Here is a 20,151-nt window from a genome sequence, read left to right as displayed (position 1 = left end):
ACTGATCAAATTCGGAAACCTGAGAAAACCAAGGACCCCTGGAAAACACTTTTTGTTGATGTCTGTGTACTATAAGATTTTGACGCTGGGATGCCAGTGAAGGCACAGACCACATTGCCGAAAGCTATCATTCAACAGCATAACACATAGCACTGATACAAACCAGTTTTTGTTCAATTTTACAGGCCCTTCTCAATGAAGTGTATTTTTTATTCATGAGATCCTCGTGTGTCAGAGCTTCTTATATACAAATATTTCATTTGTAAGACCAGTGTCTTGCACAATCCTGAAATCTTACAAACTTTATTTCCATAACAATGGCAATTCTATTGACCTTTGTGACATGGGTTCTTGTTTTCTAGAGGGGTCTGCAGTTCAAAGGATAGCTATTGATTTAGGCAATTGGTACTTGCACTGCTCTTTGCACTACTATGGTGATACAATGTGCTGCAAGAAAGCATTTAATATTTTTTCCATCCAAGTTAAGATTAATAAAAGCAGAATGTATTTTGTGTATGTATTCTCACTATTCTTATTTCAGGTTACAAAAATCTTATCTCCTCCAGATCCCCTAGGTCTACGCCACATCCTCTCTTCAAAACATGTTTCCTGGATTTTTGCTATTTGCTAAATTTGCATTCTAGAAAGTATAGCCAATTGCAAGAATGCAATATATGTTTTACTCTCTGGGGAAAGTGAATGATAATGTTCACTTAGCATTACTGCATTACAACAATAAAAAGTAATTAGATGGAGGCAAACACAGAGTGTGAAGGAACACACATCTTGGTTTTAATATACAGTACACATTATTAACAAAATGCATTCTGTTTAGAAAGCAATTCAACATTCAACATTCATCCATTCACTCTTATTCATTGCAGGATATGCTAATGATAATTGACTGTTGTGTCAAACTGGACACTTTACCATTCCACGTTGATTTAGAATTTAGAACGGTACATTAGCAGTGCCATAATTCCAACAATATAACAAGTTAGAAAGAAATCTGTAGGCAGAACCTCTAAAGTTAAAACACTATTAACGGGACACAAGGCACTAACATTACCTATATTTTAGCACTCAGCACAAGACCAATTTTATCACACTATTAGCAACTGATGTAGCCTTTTTCTGAAACTACAAATGGTTCATAAATTCCTATGGCAGTCACATTATAAAGTAGCAAGACATCTAATCAACATTTCCTCAGTCCCCTTAAAACCCCTTCTATAACTATAGAGGTTTTCTAGACACACTAGCTACTCACTAAACAGATTTAAGTGGATCTTAATAACATTATTGTAGTCACTTTGAGCTAATTCTCATTGTACCTAAAGAACAACCATCTGCTTCTCCGCTGTGATGCAAATAAAGTAATTTTGTCTGTCATCAATGGAAAAATACAGGGTCCAGGATGGAAAAGATTAACAAGAAAAACAGTAAAGTGCTCAGTGCACATACAGTAGAGTATCTGTAAAGACAGTTACTGTACATACTGTATGAATGGAGTGGATCACTGTTATCACTATCTTGCCAAGAAATAAAGCCTTTGCTTGGTACATACAGTATCTCCATTAAAACTAGAAATACAAAAGAGACTGAGGAAGATGGAAAATAGATGTCTTTAGATTTTCAGGTGCATCTGGCCAGCAAGTACAGTACCTTCTAAGTAATCTGAATATGATGTACTGTACAGTACTTCATTTATAAACACACCCTGCTGGCAAATTGCCTAATTGCCTCATGCATGTAGAAATGTTAATGTTTTAATGGAAGCCATCTGATTAAACAGCATAGTAAGTTCAGTTCATTTTGTTATAATTTACACAAAAGGACATCTTTAAAACAGAGATCCCCAGCAGTGTTTAGGGACAAGTGCAATTGCTTGGCACACAAATCAAAATGCTACTATGAAGAAAACAAATAGCAAAAATAAAAGGGAAAGTATTTTAATTTATCCTGGTAAGCACATGCAGAGATAATCACAGGTTAGTAGAAACTATGCAGCTAAGAAGCCCCCCAGTGAACACATGTCCAGGGAAGCTTCGCTCGTACCTTGAGAAGCCGGACTGATGGGAGGAAAGCCGCGTGACAGAGCTTCCGAATGGTCCAGTTCAAAGGCCGGGGTGCATCCAGCTGATTCATGACCCCCCCCTTTTAAAATCCCACTTCCAGAAAGTGTGAGGGATCCTTGTTGGCAAAGAAAGTGAAGGCACCTCTGCCACACCACTCAGTTTCCCATGACTCCAATTTGCCATCCACAGCTCCCTCTCCACTGCAGGACAATCCAACTACAGCAATGGTATCAAAGTAAAGTGCTTCACAGCCTCTGATCCACCTCAGGAAAGCTGCCTCCTCTCTCCAGAGCAGCTGTGCTCACGCATACCAAGCAAGCAGGCTCACTAGAAGCGAGCAGTCTGCGGCTGTACAGGGGAGGGCTGCGCTGTCTCTAAGACGAGAAGGGACAGCCTCCCTCTCTCACTGCAGAAAATGCCTGCGACTGGCAATGAAAAGGGAATCTTCTCACTTTGCGTGCTCACAGGTCAGCCTCTCAGGTGGCTGTGGGCTGCTCGCTCAGTGAGCGCAGCCAGCTGATTTCAGTCTTTTTATTCATCCGCTATTCACCCTGTGTCTGAAGCAGCTATTTTAAGGTGGAAAAAAACATGAAAGGAAAGCAGCATGGATCTGAGATGGATCTTTTTCCTCTTCAAAGCTTTCTACTTTAAATGTGTTTTGCAAACCATGGGGCTTCCCTAAGGAGTAGCACACACCGATTTATGGGGACTACCAGTGAGAACCATGAAGACATCAGGCGATATGTATTTTTACAGTAGCTTTTCAATATGTCCAAGGTCACGGTTGATCGTGGAAAGTCCTCCTGACCCTATGATGCTTCTTCAAAATGTTACAAAATTTTTGTCTGTGAAATGTGTTGCCATTTTTTAATAGCATGGACCTTCCAAAATCAAATTATTTTTTCATGCTTCAGAATTTCTTGAATCAGAACAAGAATAGAATTTTTACCGTGTACATCAGGGGATTATGGAAGTACTTTCCAAAATTAAACTTGGCTTTCATCCATACACATGATGCTCTGTCACAGGCTGTATATTTTAGATCTTGTTTCTGTATTTCCCAATCACTTTAAGGCATCATTTGTTTTTTAATTGCTTTTGGAATTCATTTTGTTTAATCTTTGAAGCATATGCATTAGTAGTAAAACAGAATTTGTACCATACATCTCTGTGCCTTGTTAACATCTGATTCTCCAGATTTATGTTGCAGGATTTCTACATTAATTATTCATAGGATTGAGCATCTGTAAGAAAAATCACTATGAATAATACAAAATATCAACATTAAAGATGGTATTTTTGTTCCACTCAAAGAAAAAATAATTCTGACGGCATACTGTATGACAAAAAAAATGCACAGAATTGTGCAGGTTGTCATCCAAAGAAAGCTCCACAGCGGAAAACATTGTGTTTCTTTTCTTCTCTTTTCAGCATGGAATAAACCTTTACTTGTTCCTAATTTTATTAATGATAATTTGAAAGAAATGCAAAATGTTTTTTATTAAAATATGCACAAATTCTAGTACTGGTGTTAAAAGCAATACCTAAGGTAAAAACATACACATATCTAGAATGCCTACACTTTCCACAATTGAAAAGTGGAATAGTGCACTACTGAAATTAAATGAAAAAATCTTAATTTAAATCAGACACTGAAATATTTGACAATTAATGGCAATTTCCTCAATATGTTGCCAATAGAGTTATGAAAGAATGTTGACACCATAAAATTTGGATTTGAAAGCACCAATATTGACATAGCCTTCAATAAAAAAACCCATCAAAAATAAAAAAACAACAACAAAAAAATATTTTATGGTCAGGAAAGTATGCAACACATCGGTTAGTATACTGTACATAACTGTAGTTATTTGTGATTTTTACACACCTAATCTGTGTTGCCTACACAAGAGCATCATCTGAGTTAAATGTGTTAGAAATTCTAAATGTAACCCCAGGTTAAATACGTAAAACCTTTCTATCATTTTCATGTTTAACAGTGCAAAAGATTGATTAATTTAAATTTCACTGCACTGCCACACAACATGAACATAGACAAGGGGAAGCAATGAGAATCTCCCAGGAAAACAAAGGGATAATTAGTTATATAATTATAGTTTTAAATCTTTGTCATTTATTAAATTATGTTATTATTACTATTACATGATGTAGTATGTGCATCATCTATATTTCACACCAACCAATGTAAGTCCCAGTCTGCCACACCTTAATTAACGAGGTTGGGGTGCTGGATATGTTGGGAAGCTTATTTGACTGACTGACCAACAAGGGAATGTTATTCAATTTAGCTGTGCAACCTGTCAATTAACTGCTTAGGTGGCAGTGTTCCATGCTCATTTTGGACCAATAATGAATGTAGTGACTGCACTATTATTAAGAAAGCACCATTTTGTATAAATGTATTCTAGATTTTTCCTAACTCAAACAAGACCCAGCTTGTCACAGTATAACTATCAACAGTCAATCAGATTTACTACTTCCTCCAGACTACCACAGCAGAGATAAAAACAATGCCCACGCCTCCTCTGAACACAAGAACAAGCTACAAATAACATGCCACTGGTCCAAACATGGTTTCATTTTCTAGTAGATGATTCATCCATGACAACCTGTCTCTGTTAACACTGAAAACTCACAGGAGCCCAGCATAAGGGTCACGGACAATCTGAGGATACCATAGCTACGGTAACAAACCCATCCAACCCAAGCGCATACTGTACTGCTACTGTCCTGCAGCCTGGCGAACCTCTGTCAAAAGTCAACTCATGCCATTGATATAGCTCATGCTTGAGCAGCCGATGTTTGGACCACAGGGCGTCACCTCCAACCCAGTGCCAGTGGGTGACTTAAAAACCAAATGCATTTATTTAGATTGAAAATTTGAAGAGCTGTCATTCATTCAGTGGGTGCGATTTCTTTATAGTTCTATTGCACCACTAATATTATTAAATGTAACAAAATAACTGGTTAGAAGCCATCTAACTAGTTTGGTCTGAGGACTTCAGCCAGCTGCTTCTTAGAAGAAGCCAAGGTACAGTTTCAGGTTACAGTCAACCACCTAAATAAAATTGGTTCTCAGTTCTAAATTCTCTTCCTCATAGTTTCCATTTGTGTCCTCTAGTTTGGGTTTCAATGTTGATTCAGAAGAAGTCCACTGGGTTGTTACGGTTGTGATTCGTGGTCCACCCACTGTACGGGTGACTAAGAATGGGCAGGTTATTCCCCATTCTCACCTGGAGAATGTGGTTCCAGATAAGAACTACAGTACCATTGTCACGCCCTCTGCAGCCAGAGGGCGCTCCTACTCTGTCCTGTCCCTATTTTCCTGTGCTTTGCTGTCCTTCCGGTGTCTCTCTCTTTCTTTCTGGGGCTTTATATTTCCGGGTCACTCATTCACCTTCGCTCAGCACTGACATTCGGATGTCCTGAGACCCGCCTAGCACCAGGTCGCCGCTCAGTCCGTGGCCTGAGGGCATAGGTTTCTATACGCCAATTCCAGAACTCTTTGCACTGCTGAGCCTGGGCTAACTCCCCGTTCCGCCACTTCGCATAGGGTCTTTTTCCGCTCTCCTGCCATTCTACTGTTCGTCCCTTCCGACTTCCGAGACAACCATCTCTTCTGAACGTGCTCTTAAACCCCTCAATGTATAAGATATTTCTGAGCCAGGAAACGTGCTGTATGTGGTTGCTCCTCTGTGAACTGAATCCAGAGCAATATCATTTTTTTAACGCGGTGACAATACTTTAACATTCCATTTTAAATGAGGTCTCACTAGTGCAATGTGTAATTTTAACATAACATCCCTTGTTTTGAAAAGGCACTTGCCCATTCATTACGGAAACTTTATGGTCAGATTCTCACCATTGGATCAGATTCTTCCTGGGTATGACATCACTTCATGTATTATCTTTTACTTGTGGCTGATAAGGTCAATACAAGATCTGCACACTCTCTGGCAGGTAACGTGTCAGCAGATATATGGACATGTACTGCCTGTTGTGATTATAATTAAATGTTCTCATGATGCTTTGTTGTTCTGACAACTTCTCACAACTCTCAAAGTGCTGAGCTCCTTCCAAGACAATCTCCCTCCATCTGGTTTGGCCATGAGCCTTATTCTGCAAAGATTGTTATTGGTGTTGCATTCTATTATGTTTGCGTTTACTGCATCTTTGAAACAATTATTCTATCCTTTTCTGGTGTGATTACTGGCGAAATACAACCTTCTTTGAGAATGTGGAGGCTAACATGACCAAACCAACAGAGCATACCATATTATCATAGCTTGTGGTGCGCACTTGGGAGAGCACCTTGAAGTTGATACACCTGTCGTCTCTCTTCATACTTAAATGTTGGTAATATGATTCCAGTTAATGTCTTTTGTGTTTTGCCCCCATTCCAAACAATAAAGTGGGAATGATGGCTGTTTAGCAGATAATCAGTTTTGATGTCACTATCCTCAATTCCTTGTGTGGTCAAAGACTGCATTTGTAGATTTCAGCTGACAATTCTTCTTCAATATCAGCCAGATACTGCAGAGAGCTGACAAAGTATTTGTCTGCCATTTGTTGTGAATCCAAGTTGATGGTGTTCAGGCATGAGCATTTGAAGTTTTCTGATGGAGAACCTACAGTAGGTCTTCTGACTGCTAAGGGTAACTCCCATCTTCTCATGTTCTACAGGAAGTTTGTTCGCAATTGACTGGATATCCATTTGTATCAATGCACATTCCTACAACACTGTCAGCACACTGGAGTTCAATGACTGAAGCTGGAGTGGTTTTAGTTTTCAACCGGAGTTGCTGGCAATTAAAGCATTTACCTGTCTTTTAGTACGTACTGTACATACCAGGCAGCATCTTCGGTGCTGATGTTATTTAATATACAACAATGTCATTCCTCAGACTGAAGCATGTTGTTGATTTCTTTCTTGGAAAATTTGAGCGGAACATTAATTTAATGGATCAGCCACTTCCCTGATTGAAGTGTATTCATCCTAACATGTCATTCCATAGAGATTAATGAACATAGCATTGGGATAAACACACTTCATCACAGGTGTTGCAAACAGTGAAGATTACATCTGCATTCAAGAAAAGTGAACATTCCAAATTTATTCTGGGAGTATCAAAATGTATCTGACACTGAAAAAAAAAAGAAGATCCATCAAATAAAGAGAGAAAAGGAGCATAAATTCTCCCAAATGACAAACAGCTCCAAAACAGCAAATCATTTGCCTGCTGCTTTCAGATAAGCTATGGATACCCTCAGAAATAAAACATTCTAAAACAAAATTGTCACTTAATTTACAGTGACATTATTTTATAAAGTATAAACAATATCAGGTACTTCAACAGAGCATGTTACAGAAAATGAAAAGACCAAATCACTGTCACTTCATACTTCACATTTCCCAATACTGCAAAATTGGGGTCAAAGGACATTATGATGATTTTATGCCAAAATAAAATTGTAAAATTCTATAACATTCTGTCACCAATCTTATTATAGCATTTCAAATTTGCAAATTTCTCTTGCAGAAGCACATCACATAGCATCATCAGAATTAAGTTCTGATAAGTTTCTAATTATTAGTTACCAGTATTATTTAAGGAAATGTGCAACAATCTGTCAGAAGAGGTTGCACTGGGGAGCTACAAAAACAAGTAGAAGTTTATTCCTTACCTAAATGCAAAACAGACTAAGAATGTTTCAGATGCGAAGCCTTCTTCAGATGTGTAGAGATTGAACGGAAATATGAGGTGAAGGGAAGGTGTGGGCCGGGGAAGATCAAAAAAAGAAAATGAAGATGGGTACAGATTACAGAATGCTGCCTTCCACACCACACTCACTTTGGAATTAATTGCCCAGATCTCCATCTGTTTATCCTCCATTTCACCTCCTCTGTCCTTTCTCACATGTTCTTTCCTTTTTCTTTCTTAAACTAACCCCGCTGCTCTGCTTTCTTACCTCTACACACCTGGAGGATCTGCATCCAGAACACTGTCGTTTTTTTTCTTTTTACTTCTCACTCTGGAATGAACCACCAATTGGTCCCTAAATGGCAGTAGGATCACCGCTCCTGTCCACATACTGATGAATGGACTGCTGTGATCATAATCCAAGTCATGCAAAGTACCAACTGTTTCTTCTGCCTTCTAGTCTTCCCTAAGCAGTAAATTTAACATTCTTGTCAGTTATGGGTGTGTTTCTCTATGCTTGCCTGGGGAGCTTGAGGCTGTATTTTTCTGATGTTTCATACAAAACATTTACAACTTCCCTTGGTGCTACAATATTCTCAGTCAGGTTCTCAAAGGCTTGAAATGCAGCTGTAAAGCACATTAAATAGTAATGGTAAGCTGAAAACCATGCCACTGTAGATGCATTCTGTTTGTGTATTATATGGCTGTAATATAGAAATGTTACAGTACATTTAAGTCATAAGTGCAAAGTTTTATAACCTTAAAGTATGTTAAATAAAAGAAGCAAAACGGACAAGCAGCATTTATGTGATATTTAAAAGCATCAATAATGATGAAAACAGTTTCATAAACACTAGCAACTCCTCTTTAAGTTCCATGTTTGTATCTTAACTGAGCCAGATAATTTATTACACAAATACAGACTAGAACTAAATATATATCCCATAAAATTAACAACTGAATGAACGGTAGCTGAAACACTGCTGCTTGTGACCTTACTGCATTTCACAATTGTGAAAACAAAATGTTTTGATGCAGACATGAAGCACAAAGATGGATACCAGGATCAAAATCTCGGCAAAAATTTAAAATGAACAGAAGCCCAATGAAAAAAAATACAGGGAAGTAACTGCCTCTTGTTGTGATCTGCATGTGACTGTCATTAGTTTGTACTGGTGTTTAATTTGATTACTCTGTGGTTATTTTTCTATTCTTATTTAACAGAATTAATATACAGATTTATATCTCAATGGAACCTGGATTTTGTGAAAATTTGATTGTGAAAAGATTATTGGAATTGTTCACCCTCACACTCACAGAAAGCTTAGCATATTTATATAAGATATTCTATCTTCTATACAATACTCGCAATGATGCTTAACTGAAAATGATGGCTTACTTTATCAAAACATAACCGGGACAGACCACAAAAGCCTGCAGCATTTTTGCTTCATTATAAATACACTGACATCACAACTGCTAATGGTGACCTTCCACTTTCGCATCACAGTGGAGTGATAACACCTGCTCACCACAGGTTCCCCAGAGCTCCACAGTACTGTTGCATCTCACCAAGCTCAGCCCCTCCTTTATCTACAGTAGCTGCACAGTAGATGGACCGTTGCTTATTGCCAGTAAAGGACAACCTAACAATGTTCCTTCAAAGACAGATTCACCACATTCATCAGTGTTCAGACAGGAGCCTGGACATGGTACAAAATCTGCATACAGTATGACTGCAGCTATTTCTCATATCATCACTTTCTAGGCCTCTGTCAGTGCTAACAATTCGCAAGGTTAGTGTTTATAGCACATCTCTAGTTTGACTAGTCACACAATGCAACTCCAGCAGAAAATAATTAGGACAAAACTAGATACTGGCTGCATTGTCATTAACTATGATATAATCTTAATAATCTTCAGGCTGTTCAAGTGCTGACTGAAAAGTAAGATTATTAAATGTAATTGTGCATGTTACTATAACACTAATTTTCCAGACATTCAGGCCTTATAATTAAGGTAATTAATTGATAATTAAGTGAATAACTGAAGCATTTCAAAATATGTCTTTGCTGAATTAATCGTGCATATTCACGTGATGATTTTATCCGATCATCTTCTATGATTTATTCATTTTTTATCAGTCAAGCAATCAGTATTGCTTTGGCATATTGCTCGGCATAGTACAGTTCACAGTCTGCTTTCCTCAAAACAGATATCGGTTAAAACGGAGCACGATGCTGCATATCTCATATCATTCTGTCTGATATTTTAAGGAACTGCCACAACTCTGTTAAAACCATGTCATCTAAGACAGGACGATGAAATTCAAGTCATTTAAAGTCACAGAACACCAACATTTCATGTAAACCTAATTTATTGTTGCGTTTTAAATATTACATGTGTGTGATACACAAAAAGTAGACGGCCCATATAATGAAGGTTGAATAAAGCATAAGTTCATAAACTGTTGTAGCAAAAGGCGCTCAAATTCACAACGACCATTAATGTTTCAATAACTTTAAGCTGAGGTTGTTTGCTCCTTTGTTATTGCTTAATGTTAACCCTGCTAACAAAATACTGTATGGTAGATTTAATAAAATATAAAATTGTTCTTTAATTTTGTTTTGCATTAATGTCTTTAAGTTTGACTGTACTTGTTATGTACAGGAGATCGGTTGTAATGAAATTGTGTATGTCTACAGTGGGTTAAAAGGGACTGTTTTTAGAAGTTTCCTGGAGTTTTAATATGAGTTCCCAGGTGAAATTAAGTTTGAACGTTCATTGGCAGACAAAAGTGACCAAATGGTGCAAAATCTCAAAAGTACAGTATAATACATGTATATATGATCAATAATCACAATAATTGCCCTGAATAATTTTAAGGTAAGAACATTACTAAGGTGTTTTAATAATACGTCAGTCTCCTAGTAATACCGTAATCAATCTGATGCATATTAAAACAATTGTTCACCCGTGCATTTTCGAAACTCCTTTATCCAGTACAGGGTGGCGGGGAAACCTATCCCAGCAAGCACAGATGCAAGGCAGGATACACCCTGGACAGGATGCCCGTACATCATAAGGTACACACTGACACACGTGCACTCACTCACATTAGGATCAATATTCCCAGAAGCCAATTAACCTACCAGTATGTCTTCAGACTGCTGGAGGAAACTAACGCACCTGGAGAAAACCCGAGGGAACATGGGGAGAACATACTGTAAACATTTGTTCAATTCATGTCAGTTGGAGTCCCAGTGTACTTCTCTAAACACATACAGTACACACCCTAAGATTCAATTATAAGAACATACGATAGGCTACAAACGAGAGGGGGCCATTTGACTCAAATGGACTGATAGTTCAGTGGTCAGTGAATTAGCTGTCCATTTAGGAGTTAACTGTATGAAGGATATCACTCAGTCATTTCTTTAAAGAAGGCCTCCACAATATGGCTGAGTAGCTTGTTCCACACCTCACAACATTTTGTGTAAAGAAGTGCTTCCTGTTCTCAGTTAAAATGTACTTTCACAGTTTACACATGTGTCTTCTGGTTCATGCTTTACTGTTGATTCTGAAGAAGACCACCAAGCTGACTGAGTGGTTTAGAATTCTGAATACTTCAGTCAGGTCCCTTTCAGTCTTCTGTTCATGATTAAAACGTTTCGGCTCTTTCAGACAGTGTAGGACATTTCTTTAAGCCTGGAAATGTTTAGTTTGTCTTGTTGGGACTGTTTCCAGAGCTGCAATATCTTGGGGACCAAAATGCTAAATAATGTTATAAATAAACTGTGCATTGTTCAGTTTAACATGCCATAACATCTCTTTGAAATCTGTTTTCACTATTTACAGGATAACTAACATTGCCTTTTTTATTGCTTCCCTATGTTGTTAAGAAACTAACAAGGTTAGAAGATCTAAATATTTTTTTATTAAGTAGCCTATTTAAGCTCACCATTTATTATTTGGTATTTATAGGTTGTTGTGCTATCTGCATCCGTCTTTGATTAAACTCAGGTGGGAGCAAAGCCTCTGAAGTATTGCCCAGGCATCTGCAGTTTCTTGTGCATGAAATCTCCGATTCGTTCTCAGGCGATGTAAAGCAAAGAAACACAAGGAATTGTTTAACTCTTCTGAAGGTGCTGACCCCCGAAAGATGAGTCATCCAGCAGCACCCAGGAGGCTCAGCAGAGGAGAAAGCCCAGCCAGGTGGCTCAGAGGAGCACGATACTCTCAGATTCCAGCTTGGCGTGTTACCGGAAGCAAAAAGGTGATGTGAAACAAGTCTCTTTACTGAAAAAATGTCAGACACATATAATAAGTTTTCCCCTTATTTATCATAAATGTACCATTGGTGAACTGAACACTACGAACTAGTGATTTCGGCTGAAGAGGGGAGCCCCTCCAAATCTTTTCTTGATATAAGAAAATAAATAAATAAAATAATAAGCTGGTCTACTCGTTGCCCCATATCAGCTTGGAAAAATTCCATTTTTTCAGCACTGTTAAAATGCTGAAAACAAAACTCAGCACATGACTTTGAAAAGCCTCTTAGAGGTTTGGTACTACATGGAGTCCTTAGACAGGACTGCAGGAGTTTTCAGTGATGACAAGAAATGCTCCAGAAATATAACATAGCCATTTAAAAGGACTTTCCAGAAGCCCTACCTAGAGAGCCCTCTGACATGACCAGTAAGCGGTAAATGGTATAGTACAAACATTTAAAAGACAGACCAGCAAGGATCCTGTGGTGCAATCAAATGTGAAATCACTGCAGAATTCGTGTGTGTTCACAGACCTTTGATCACAAACTGCAAAATAAACCTGCAGAGAAACAGGTGTATGTATGTATTCTTGTGCTCTGCCTATTTAAGATCTGTAAGTGTAAATGATAATTGAGTAATGACCGTAACCTATAATAATAAGAAACATAAATAAAAACGAACGATAGTTATTTCACTTTTTTCTCCCAACATTCAGCTGATGTTCAGTCGTCTTGGATGCCGAATGCCCTTGGGATGAATTGTAATAAAGAAACTTCTAATAAATATTAATATCACTGCACCGTACACTCATACTCTGTGACTCGTGAGAGCAAAAAACATACTACTTTTAATTCCCAAAGTGTTATTTGCTAATTAATTTAAGAAACCATGCCTCAGGATTGATGGTTTCATAGCTTTGTGAGATTAGAGATTGTTTTGCATTATTTATTTCTGCATATTAAAATGTATGTTCATAAACACATACTGTACCTTAGATAAAACAGGTACATTTAGTTCTTCAGAGTACTGACAAGAGACTTGTAACCAATGACTATGAAATTTTCATGTACTTGTGATTTCTTTTTCATACATCTAGATAGAAAAATAATGCAAGGTAATGGCTTGATTTTGATTGTTTTAGTGGTAAGGTCAGAGGTTTATATATGTGCATATTATTTTACTTAATTTATGCAGGAAAAACTCATACTCTGACATAAAAGTATAAGAAATGGATCCTGTCTAAATAGTTAACAATTAAAAACCAAAACCATATTCATGATATAAACCAGTAAAATCAATAAAAATAAGCAGTAGTTTACTGTTCCAGTAAATCTTTTTTTAATTTACATCAACAATACTCTGGTCTGTTCTGGTGTGGTATAGTCAGAAAAGGATAAGACAAAATAGGTTTTGGATGGTATTTCTACCGGGTATATTGCTTGAATTCAGTATATGGTTGTTTCAAATGTTACATCAAGAAGGATTTGTTGAATCCATAACTGACAGATGATACTAAAATATTGTTATTTGTTGTTATACTCTTATTATTTAAAAAAATATACACATGGTATAGTAGTAAAAAGGTGGCCTTACCCTGGCAGAACATTTATTTCAAAATCCCGGGCAAACAAAAGTATTTGAAATCTGTCATTAAAATGTCATTAAAGATAGTGTTAACAGCAGTCTCCATTTACACTAGGATTTCCTTCAACATCAAAATATTTTCCTTTTAGCACAATGAACAAGACTTAGAAGAAAATTTGTGATTTCAGTTTTGTGCTGAGATTCTTATTTCTGTGGTCAAAGGCTAATTTACCAGTAACAACCATATACTGAAGTATTTCTCACAGTAGGTCATAATTTCTGCCATTTGATTATCAGCACTCTGCTATTGTAGATGTTAAACCATCTGCATTGAATTATATCCATTCACATAATATTCCATTGTTTCGGTGCTTGTGTTGCATTTACAATCTGAGAACAAACCATCCAGCCATTACAAGTAACAGAAATAAAAGAATGGTTTAAGTCTATCAACAGCACTAGCTCACATTAGCTGCCTATAGACTGAGAGGCACAAAAAGCAGAAATCAAAAACCCATGGCATAATTGATTGTAACAGATACTGTTAAATCTTGAAAAAAGGTTTATCATTACTCTCAAGGGAATAAGAAAACATAAGTAGGCATAGGGGAGCCCTTAGTGATAAGTTATAATTCTAAATGTCACAGTCACGGCTAAGTTAGATTCCTGAAATAAAATATTAATAATAGAATATTCATTTGGGAAAATAGCAGAAATACAAATCAGTAAAAAATACATCGATGCAAAGTGTTGTTGACCCATCATAAACATAAAATTGTAAATAGAAATAATGCGAAAAGCAAAAAATGTTTATATTTCCCAGTACATCTTCTTAGTTTCATCAATTTCATCAATTTCCCTACGGGATTAATAAAGTATTATCTATCTATGTAGTACGTGAAATAATCATAAAACCATGTAAGGCATCATTACAATATAAAGATCATCCAAATGAAAAGAAAATACTCACTAGTACTCCATAATGTAAATATACATATATTTTAAAATAAATTATGTTTATGTTTGTGTTTAATAAATTATATTTAATGATACACATATTATGCCTTGGGGTATGCTTTGGAAAGTAACAATAAGTGGAGAAGAAAGGTGTATCTGAAACTCCCATGTAAAAACCACAGATATGGTTCATGAAATGATGCAGTTAGCATCAGGTTGTTAATAATAAGGTTGGAACTAAGTTTGAGTGTACAAACATAATCTACTGAGCAACAAGCCTAAACAATGAACTGAAAATCCGAATCTACTGACATGAAACACTTAATACAATGAAATCCAGTATGAAATGAGCCCCTCATGTATACAAACAACCAGAGCAGTTTAATTAAATCTATTAAGAATACCTTGGCTTGCTCAAAAGTGTGGCATACCTGATTTTAAGTGCAAAGCTTGTTAGTAATTAAAATACAGACACGTGACTCATATAATCAAATTGTTTTGTCTGATGGTTTTTGATATTTTTCTCTTTATGAAAGAAGAAGGGTTTTCTTCTTTGTGCAGAGTATATTGAGTTCTGCCTGTAGCAAACTCAGCAGAGCTGAACACATAATTCCCTCTCTGAAAGCAAAAGGAAATTGCTTACTTAAAGGTTTCCCACATCAGTCAAGAAGATTTTTTTTTCTGGCTACGAAAAATGAATAATTATGATTGTTTTTGTAAGGGTTTGTTGTTGTTATCTTCATACACGGATTGCTTGGCAATATTGCTAGATGTCAGTAAAATAACAAGACTGCATGTAATCAATGTACAGTAATTGTACGGCCATAACCAGGTTTTGATTTTGTAAAAGTTAAAACTGTGTTTGCATTTTATGGTTAACTATATTCTGAAATAGTAAAGAAGGTGAGGACCTGGACATAAACATACACAGTAGGTGATACTAACAAGTTCTTTTCATTACAAACAGCAATCTATTGACACTTCTATCGGAAGAAATAATACCGTCCAATAATAAGGACTATTAGAAAATTCAGTTAACATTCTTACTGTATATTTGTCTATGGTATATAATTTTCAAGAACTCCAGAAGATCCTAAACTAAAGATCTTTCAAAACCTTTGAATTTTATAACCTGGTGGAAGTTTATCAGCTGAAACAAATGTCTTGCTCACTTGTAGACAAACAAAAGCCCTTGTAGACATAAACCTGGAATACTCAAGTCTTTGATGTATCAATAGAAATCAGATAACAAGGAAGTTTCTTACATTTACATAATATTATATTTCTTTCAAGAACTGTCTGGTTCAAATCCTTGGATGAACTGGGAAACCAAAAGGGCTAGATAGGCAGAAAGCCGTCAGTGCATTAGTCCCATCATGATGGTATCGTCAACAGATATCATCTGTAACATTAACAGCTTGCAAACACCTTTTCACTCACTTTGCAAGATGCCTTCTGAAATAATAGCTGGTGTACTGGGATTTTGAAGTTATGTCCCGTTATTCCCAAACTGTATTTTAGTTTCAGGAAGAAGACCGTGCCCCTAACCTCATGCATAACCAAGTTGCCAACTGTTGTAGTTGTAAATTCATTCGTAACCATACACTTAACCTATTTTATACATAACTTATAAAATAGCTGTAATATACAGTATAGCTGTAATAAAACAAACCCTTCACATGCAAGTTGCATTACTGAAGGTATTAGATGAAGAATAAAATATTACTGTACTGTCTTAAACAGTAAGGCCACACTGCACAATTCAAATCCTTTACATGTACACAGGAGTGTAATTTGAGTGAAGAACCATGGCTTTGAGAAAGGAGATAAAATATTGCTAATAATTCTTCACAAGAGGGGGAAGCTGCCAGGCAACTCAAGAGTTCAGGCTGCAGTCAACAAACACAAAATGGCAACTCTGGTAAAGAGTGAGGAGATGAGGGAAAATTACAGTACTTCCTCTCTGGCACTCAAACCGATTTCAGTTTCACAGCATCTCTCCATTTCAGATAACACCACAAAATCATGTCTGTGCAGAGCAGATATCACACAGAGAGTAGTTCAAAAACCTGCTCAGGAAGATTGTGGAAATGCCCACATTTGTCATTGTAGCTTTTATTCATGACATATTTTTACATCCTTTGCAGGCCTGAGTATTGACAAGTTCAAGTACAGCTGTGCATTTCCAATTATGAAGCAATATCCGCATTTATTGTGGTATCACTTACTGTACATATAATACAATATAGACTGCAGAGAATATAAGCTGTATGTTATGTTTCATAAAGATACTCTGTACCCTTGTTAAAGACAACTGAAGAAAATGGTATTCTATGATAAAAAAGTCTGTAATGGATATAAATGATTCTCTTCCTTCTAATACTCAAAAGAAGCACTTAAGGTATTATCTTTTTTATGGCTGTTGAGATGTCCTGTGAGCTAAGCCTTTGTATTATTTCTCTGTGCAATTTCCTGGGGTGTTTCAATTTGAAATACCTGTTTTGATACTATAAATCATATCATAGGGGTTTTGACTCTCATAAAACAGTAAGTCACAGTTATTTACCCATCACCTGTTTCCTCTTACAGGCCTTGCCCTGGGCAAGCCTACTGAAAACCTAGAAAGGGAATGACTAGAAATTCCACTGAAAGGCCATTTCAGTGGTGCGTAGAGGAGTAAGAATAGGGATGCACTCTGTGTCTAGCTACAGCAGTATGAAATAAGATTTGCAATTCAGGAATAAAGTATCTCCAGTAAAAAGAACAAAACAAGATAACGCAAAAAAACGAATACCCTTTCAAGACTGAAAATATTTTCAGAAGAACAGAAACTATGTGAAGTAGAACAAGGACACGACTGAAATGATGAATAGGGATTCACAGTAACTCATCGCAGCTGCTGTTCACTGTAGTTTTCAGGAGTTAGTGGGATGAAACTGTGTGGGAGATGCGTAGCAATGCTTTTTTTTTCTGTCTTTTTTAAACTAATATGCAACCTTGACATTAGCTCAAGATCTGCAAGTCTCATATTGCATCTCAATGCCTCCCACACATCTGTGGCAATTTCATAGTCAGCATTTGTGCACACATCACCTTTACATATAAATCTCTTTTCCACTTAATGATGCATTTTGACAGTTTCTGACCCACCATTTAAACTTAACTTCAAAGAGCCCTGGTATGCTACATAAACAAGGTTTAAGCATAAAAAACACAGGGATTTCAGGAAAAAGCACCGGTGAAGAAATATGTTCATTCCTTTCAACACTAGATGGTGCTACTCCAGTACAATCTAATTGTTTCAATTAAGAGAGATTGGAATGGCGATGAAAAAAATCCCATTCCTTTTGCCTAAACCCATAATTCAGTAGCACTCGTACCATGCCTACAGACTATGCAAATATATTATTTTCATATTTCTGTATGATCTCTAACTCAGAAACTATATGACAATATTTTTCCTTCCCAGGACCGTGAACAGTAAGTTATCATTGTAGATTTAAATTAATATAAATTGGTCGATTTCTTTCCCTGCAATAAGGTAGTAGAATTCAGATAAAGTTTTAATTAATTGCTAAGATTGCAGGTCAGTCAGGTATTTATTTAAATTATTTATTAAATTATAAGGACTGCCATATTTGTTTTTAGTTGAATAATGATGCCTCCTTCTGACAGTATAACATCATGCACAGGCAGCATCTTACTTAATTTGTTCTTTTCAACAGCAGTGGGAGGACAAGGAAGTAATAAGGAAAATTATACTGTTGTTCAGACAGGAACTATTACTTATTACTCCCTGTACAGAGGATTTCCACTGGAAACAGCAACAGAAATCAATCAGCTCTAGAGACTTGGAAGATTACTGATTTGAGGACTCATAAATGTTTGTGAAATCTGATATAAAAATTGAAATTTTCCAGTGAAAAATAATTATAAAGGCTGATGGTGTGCTCATTAATGAATGAAAAGCCTTGCAATATTAGTACTCCCAGTGACAGATGTTTAATCTAATGATGGCTTCTGTTTTCCTTATTATATTTTTTTATAGTCATTAAAAAGATAACAACCCTAATAGGTATACTATTTACTTAATTATTTTATAGCAAATTGATTTAAAAAAAACACAGGAATCCCATTTTTGCCAATGAACAAAAAAAGAATTAGCAACTAATCTAAGGCTTAAGGTTTTGTATACCAAATGTAAGCTGCACAAACACAAGCAGGCTGACTTTTTAATATGTTATTTTTGTAAACTTTTTACAACCAGAATGTTAACACTATTCTGTAAAGACAGTCACAATAAAAACCTACTATAACCATGATAACAGCAAATTCACTACTCAAAAGGCATTAGATATACATTTTATTCACTTAATTAAATTCAGGTTTCACAATATGTATTTGCAAATTATAGTGTTAAAGTTGGGTAGTTTGCAATCTTCATTTATGCTATTTTTAAAAACTTTTTGGTCTGGTTTCATTATAATTACATAACATAAATCAAGTACAGCAGCAGATCAAATCCAATTGTCATTACATAAGCAACTTTCTTCTGTCTTTCGATTCATACAAAGAGCTCATTATACTGAATCCCTACATTATTATCCTTAAGAGTGAAATGTGTGAACCTATTCCTGTCATTTATTTAAACAGAATCAACTTCACTGCTTAAAACTTAATTCACTGAATTGGGAGATTCTAATAGTGGTGTTATTTAAAATCCATACCAGCACTATTACAAAGAACTATAGAACATGGCTGAATCATTCAGAACTTATTAAATGTAAGTTTTGTTGAGTACATTAGCTCATTTTGACTAATAATTTTCTATAATTTCAATTTATGCAGTATATATTCAATGGTATTGTTTGTCTGTCTTGATTTATCTTTACTTAGATACAGTAAGCATTGAGATGCTCAAATTTGAGTGATATAATTAAAGCAGTACCACAAGGATTTGTATTAGGACCACTGCATCATTTATACTAATCTACAGTAGATTCAGGTATACTTTATAAACTTGTTAACTTGGAAGGCCTGTACCAAAAAAGGAGAAGACAGCAAACAGTATGTACTGCATTTAGGTGAGGGCAAAGGATTATGTGCAGGTAGCATTAAACACGTTGAATACAAAGTGGGAAATGCTGTGGTGAAAAAGCTATTTAAAGCTATTTAGTAAGGAACAAATACTGTACGTCCTGCTTATTAAGAGAACAATGTGCTTGTGCCACGTTCTACAGAAAGGTCCCAGACTCCTGGTCAGGACTGGGGTTTCTACTTGCTATAAACCTCATCTTGTTGTTACTGATGCCTAATGTTGTTACTAGTTGGTCCCCTTCCGTTGGGCTCTTCTTAATGTGACAACATTCTAGATGAAAAATGTACTGGCTTAAAACTGCTTATGTAACAGGAGCTTTCTTTCGATTTCGAGAATGCGACAGTCATGCCATGGATGCCCTACTTGAACCAAACTGAACTTGATGAGATGAGCCATCTGGGGCTCAAAGACCAGTGAACAGGCACATGCTGCTTGTTTAG

General features: G+C 36.3%; 1 protein-coding gene across 9 annotated transcripts in view; it reads right to left on the bottom strand.

Annotated features, from left to right (window-relative positions):
* Positions 1–20,151, bottom strand: part of trpm3 (transient receptor potential cation channel, subfamily M, member 3) — a 220,087-nt gene that overhangs the window by 154,094 nt on the left and 45,842 nt on the right. For 8 of the 9 annotated variants that reach the window (XM_088910629.1, XM_088910631.1, XM_088910637.1 and 5 more), the window contains exon 1: positions 2,059–2,148. The exons of the other annotated variant lie outside the window; for it this stretch is intronic. In XM_088910629.1, coding sequence (XP_088766755.1) covers positions 2,059–2,148 — 90 coding nt within the window. Of the gene's footprint in view, positions 1–2,058; positions 2,149–20,151 lie in introns of those variants that run through there. 9 annotated transcript variants of the gene reach the window in all.

The sequence above is a fragment of the Atractosteus spatula genome, chromosome 3 (genome assembly GCF_055471065.1).
Source record: "Atractosteus spatula isolate fAtrSpa1 chromosome 3, fAtrSpa1.hap1, whole genome shotgun sequence".
Classification (NCBI taxonomy): Eukaryota; Metazoa; Chordata; class Actinopteri; order Semionotiformes; family Lepisosteidae; genus Atractosteus; species Atractosteus spatula.
Note: the sequence above shows the minus strand (reverse complement) of the source record. Positions and strands in the feature narration are given on the sequence as shown.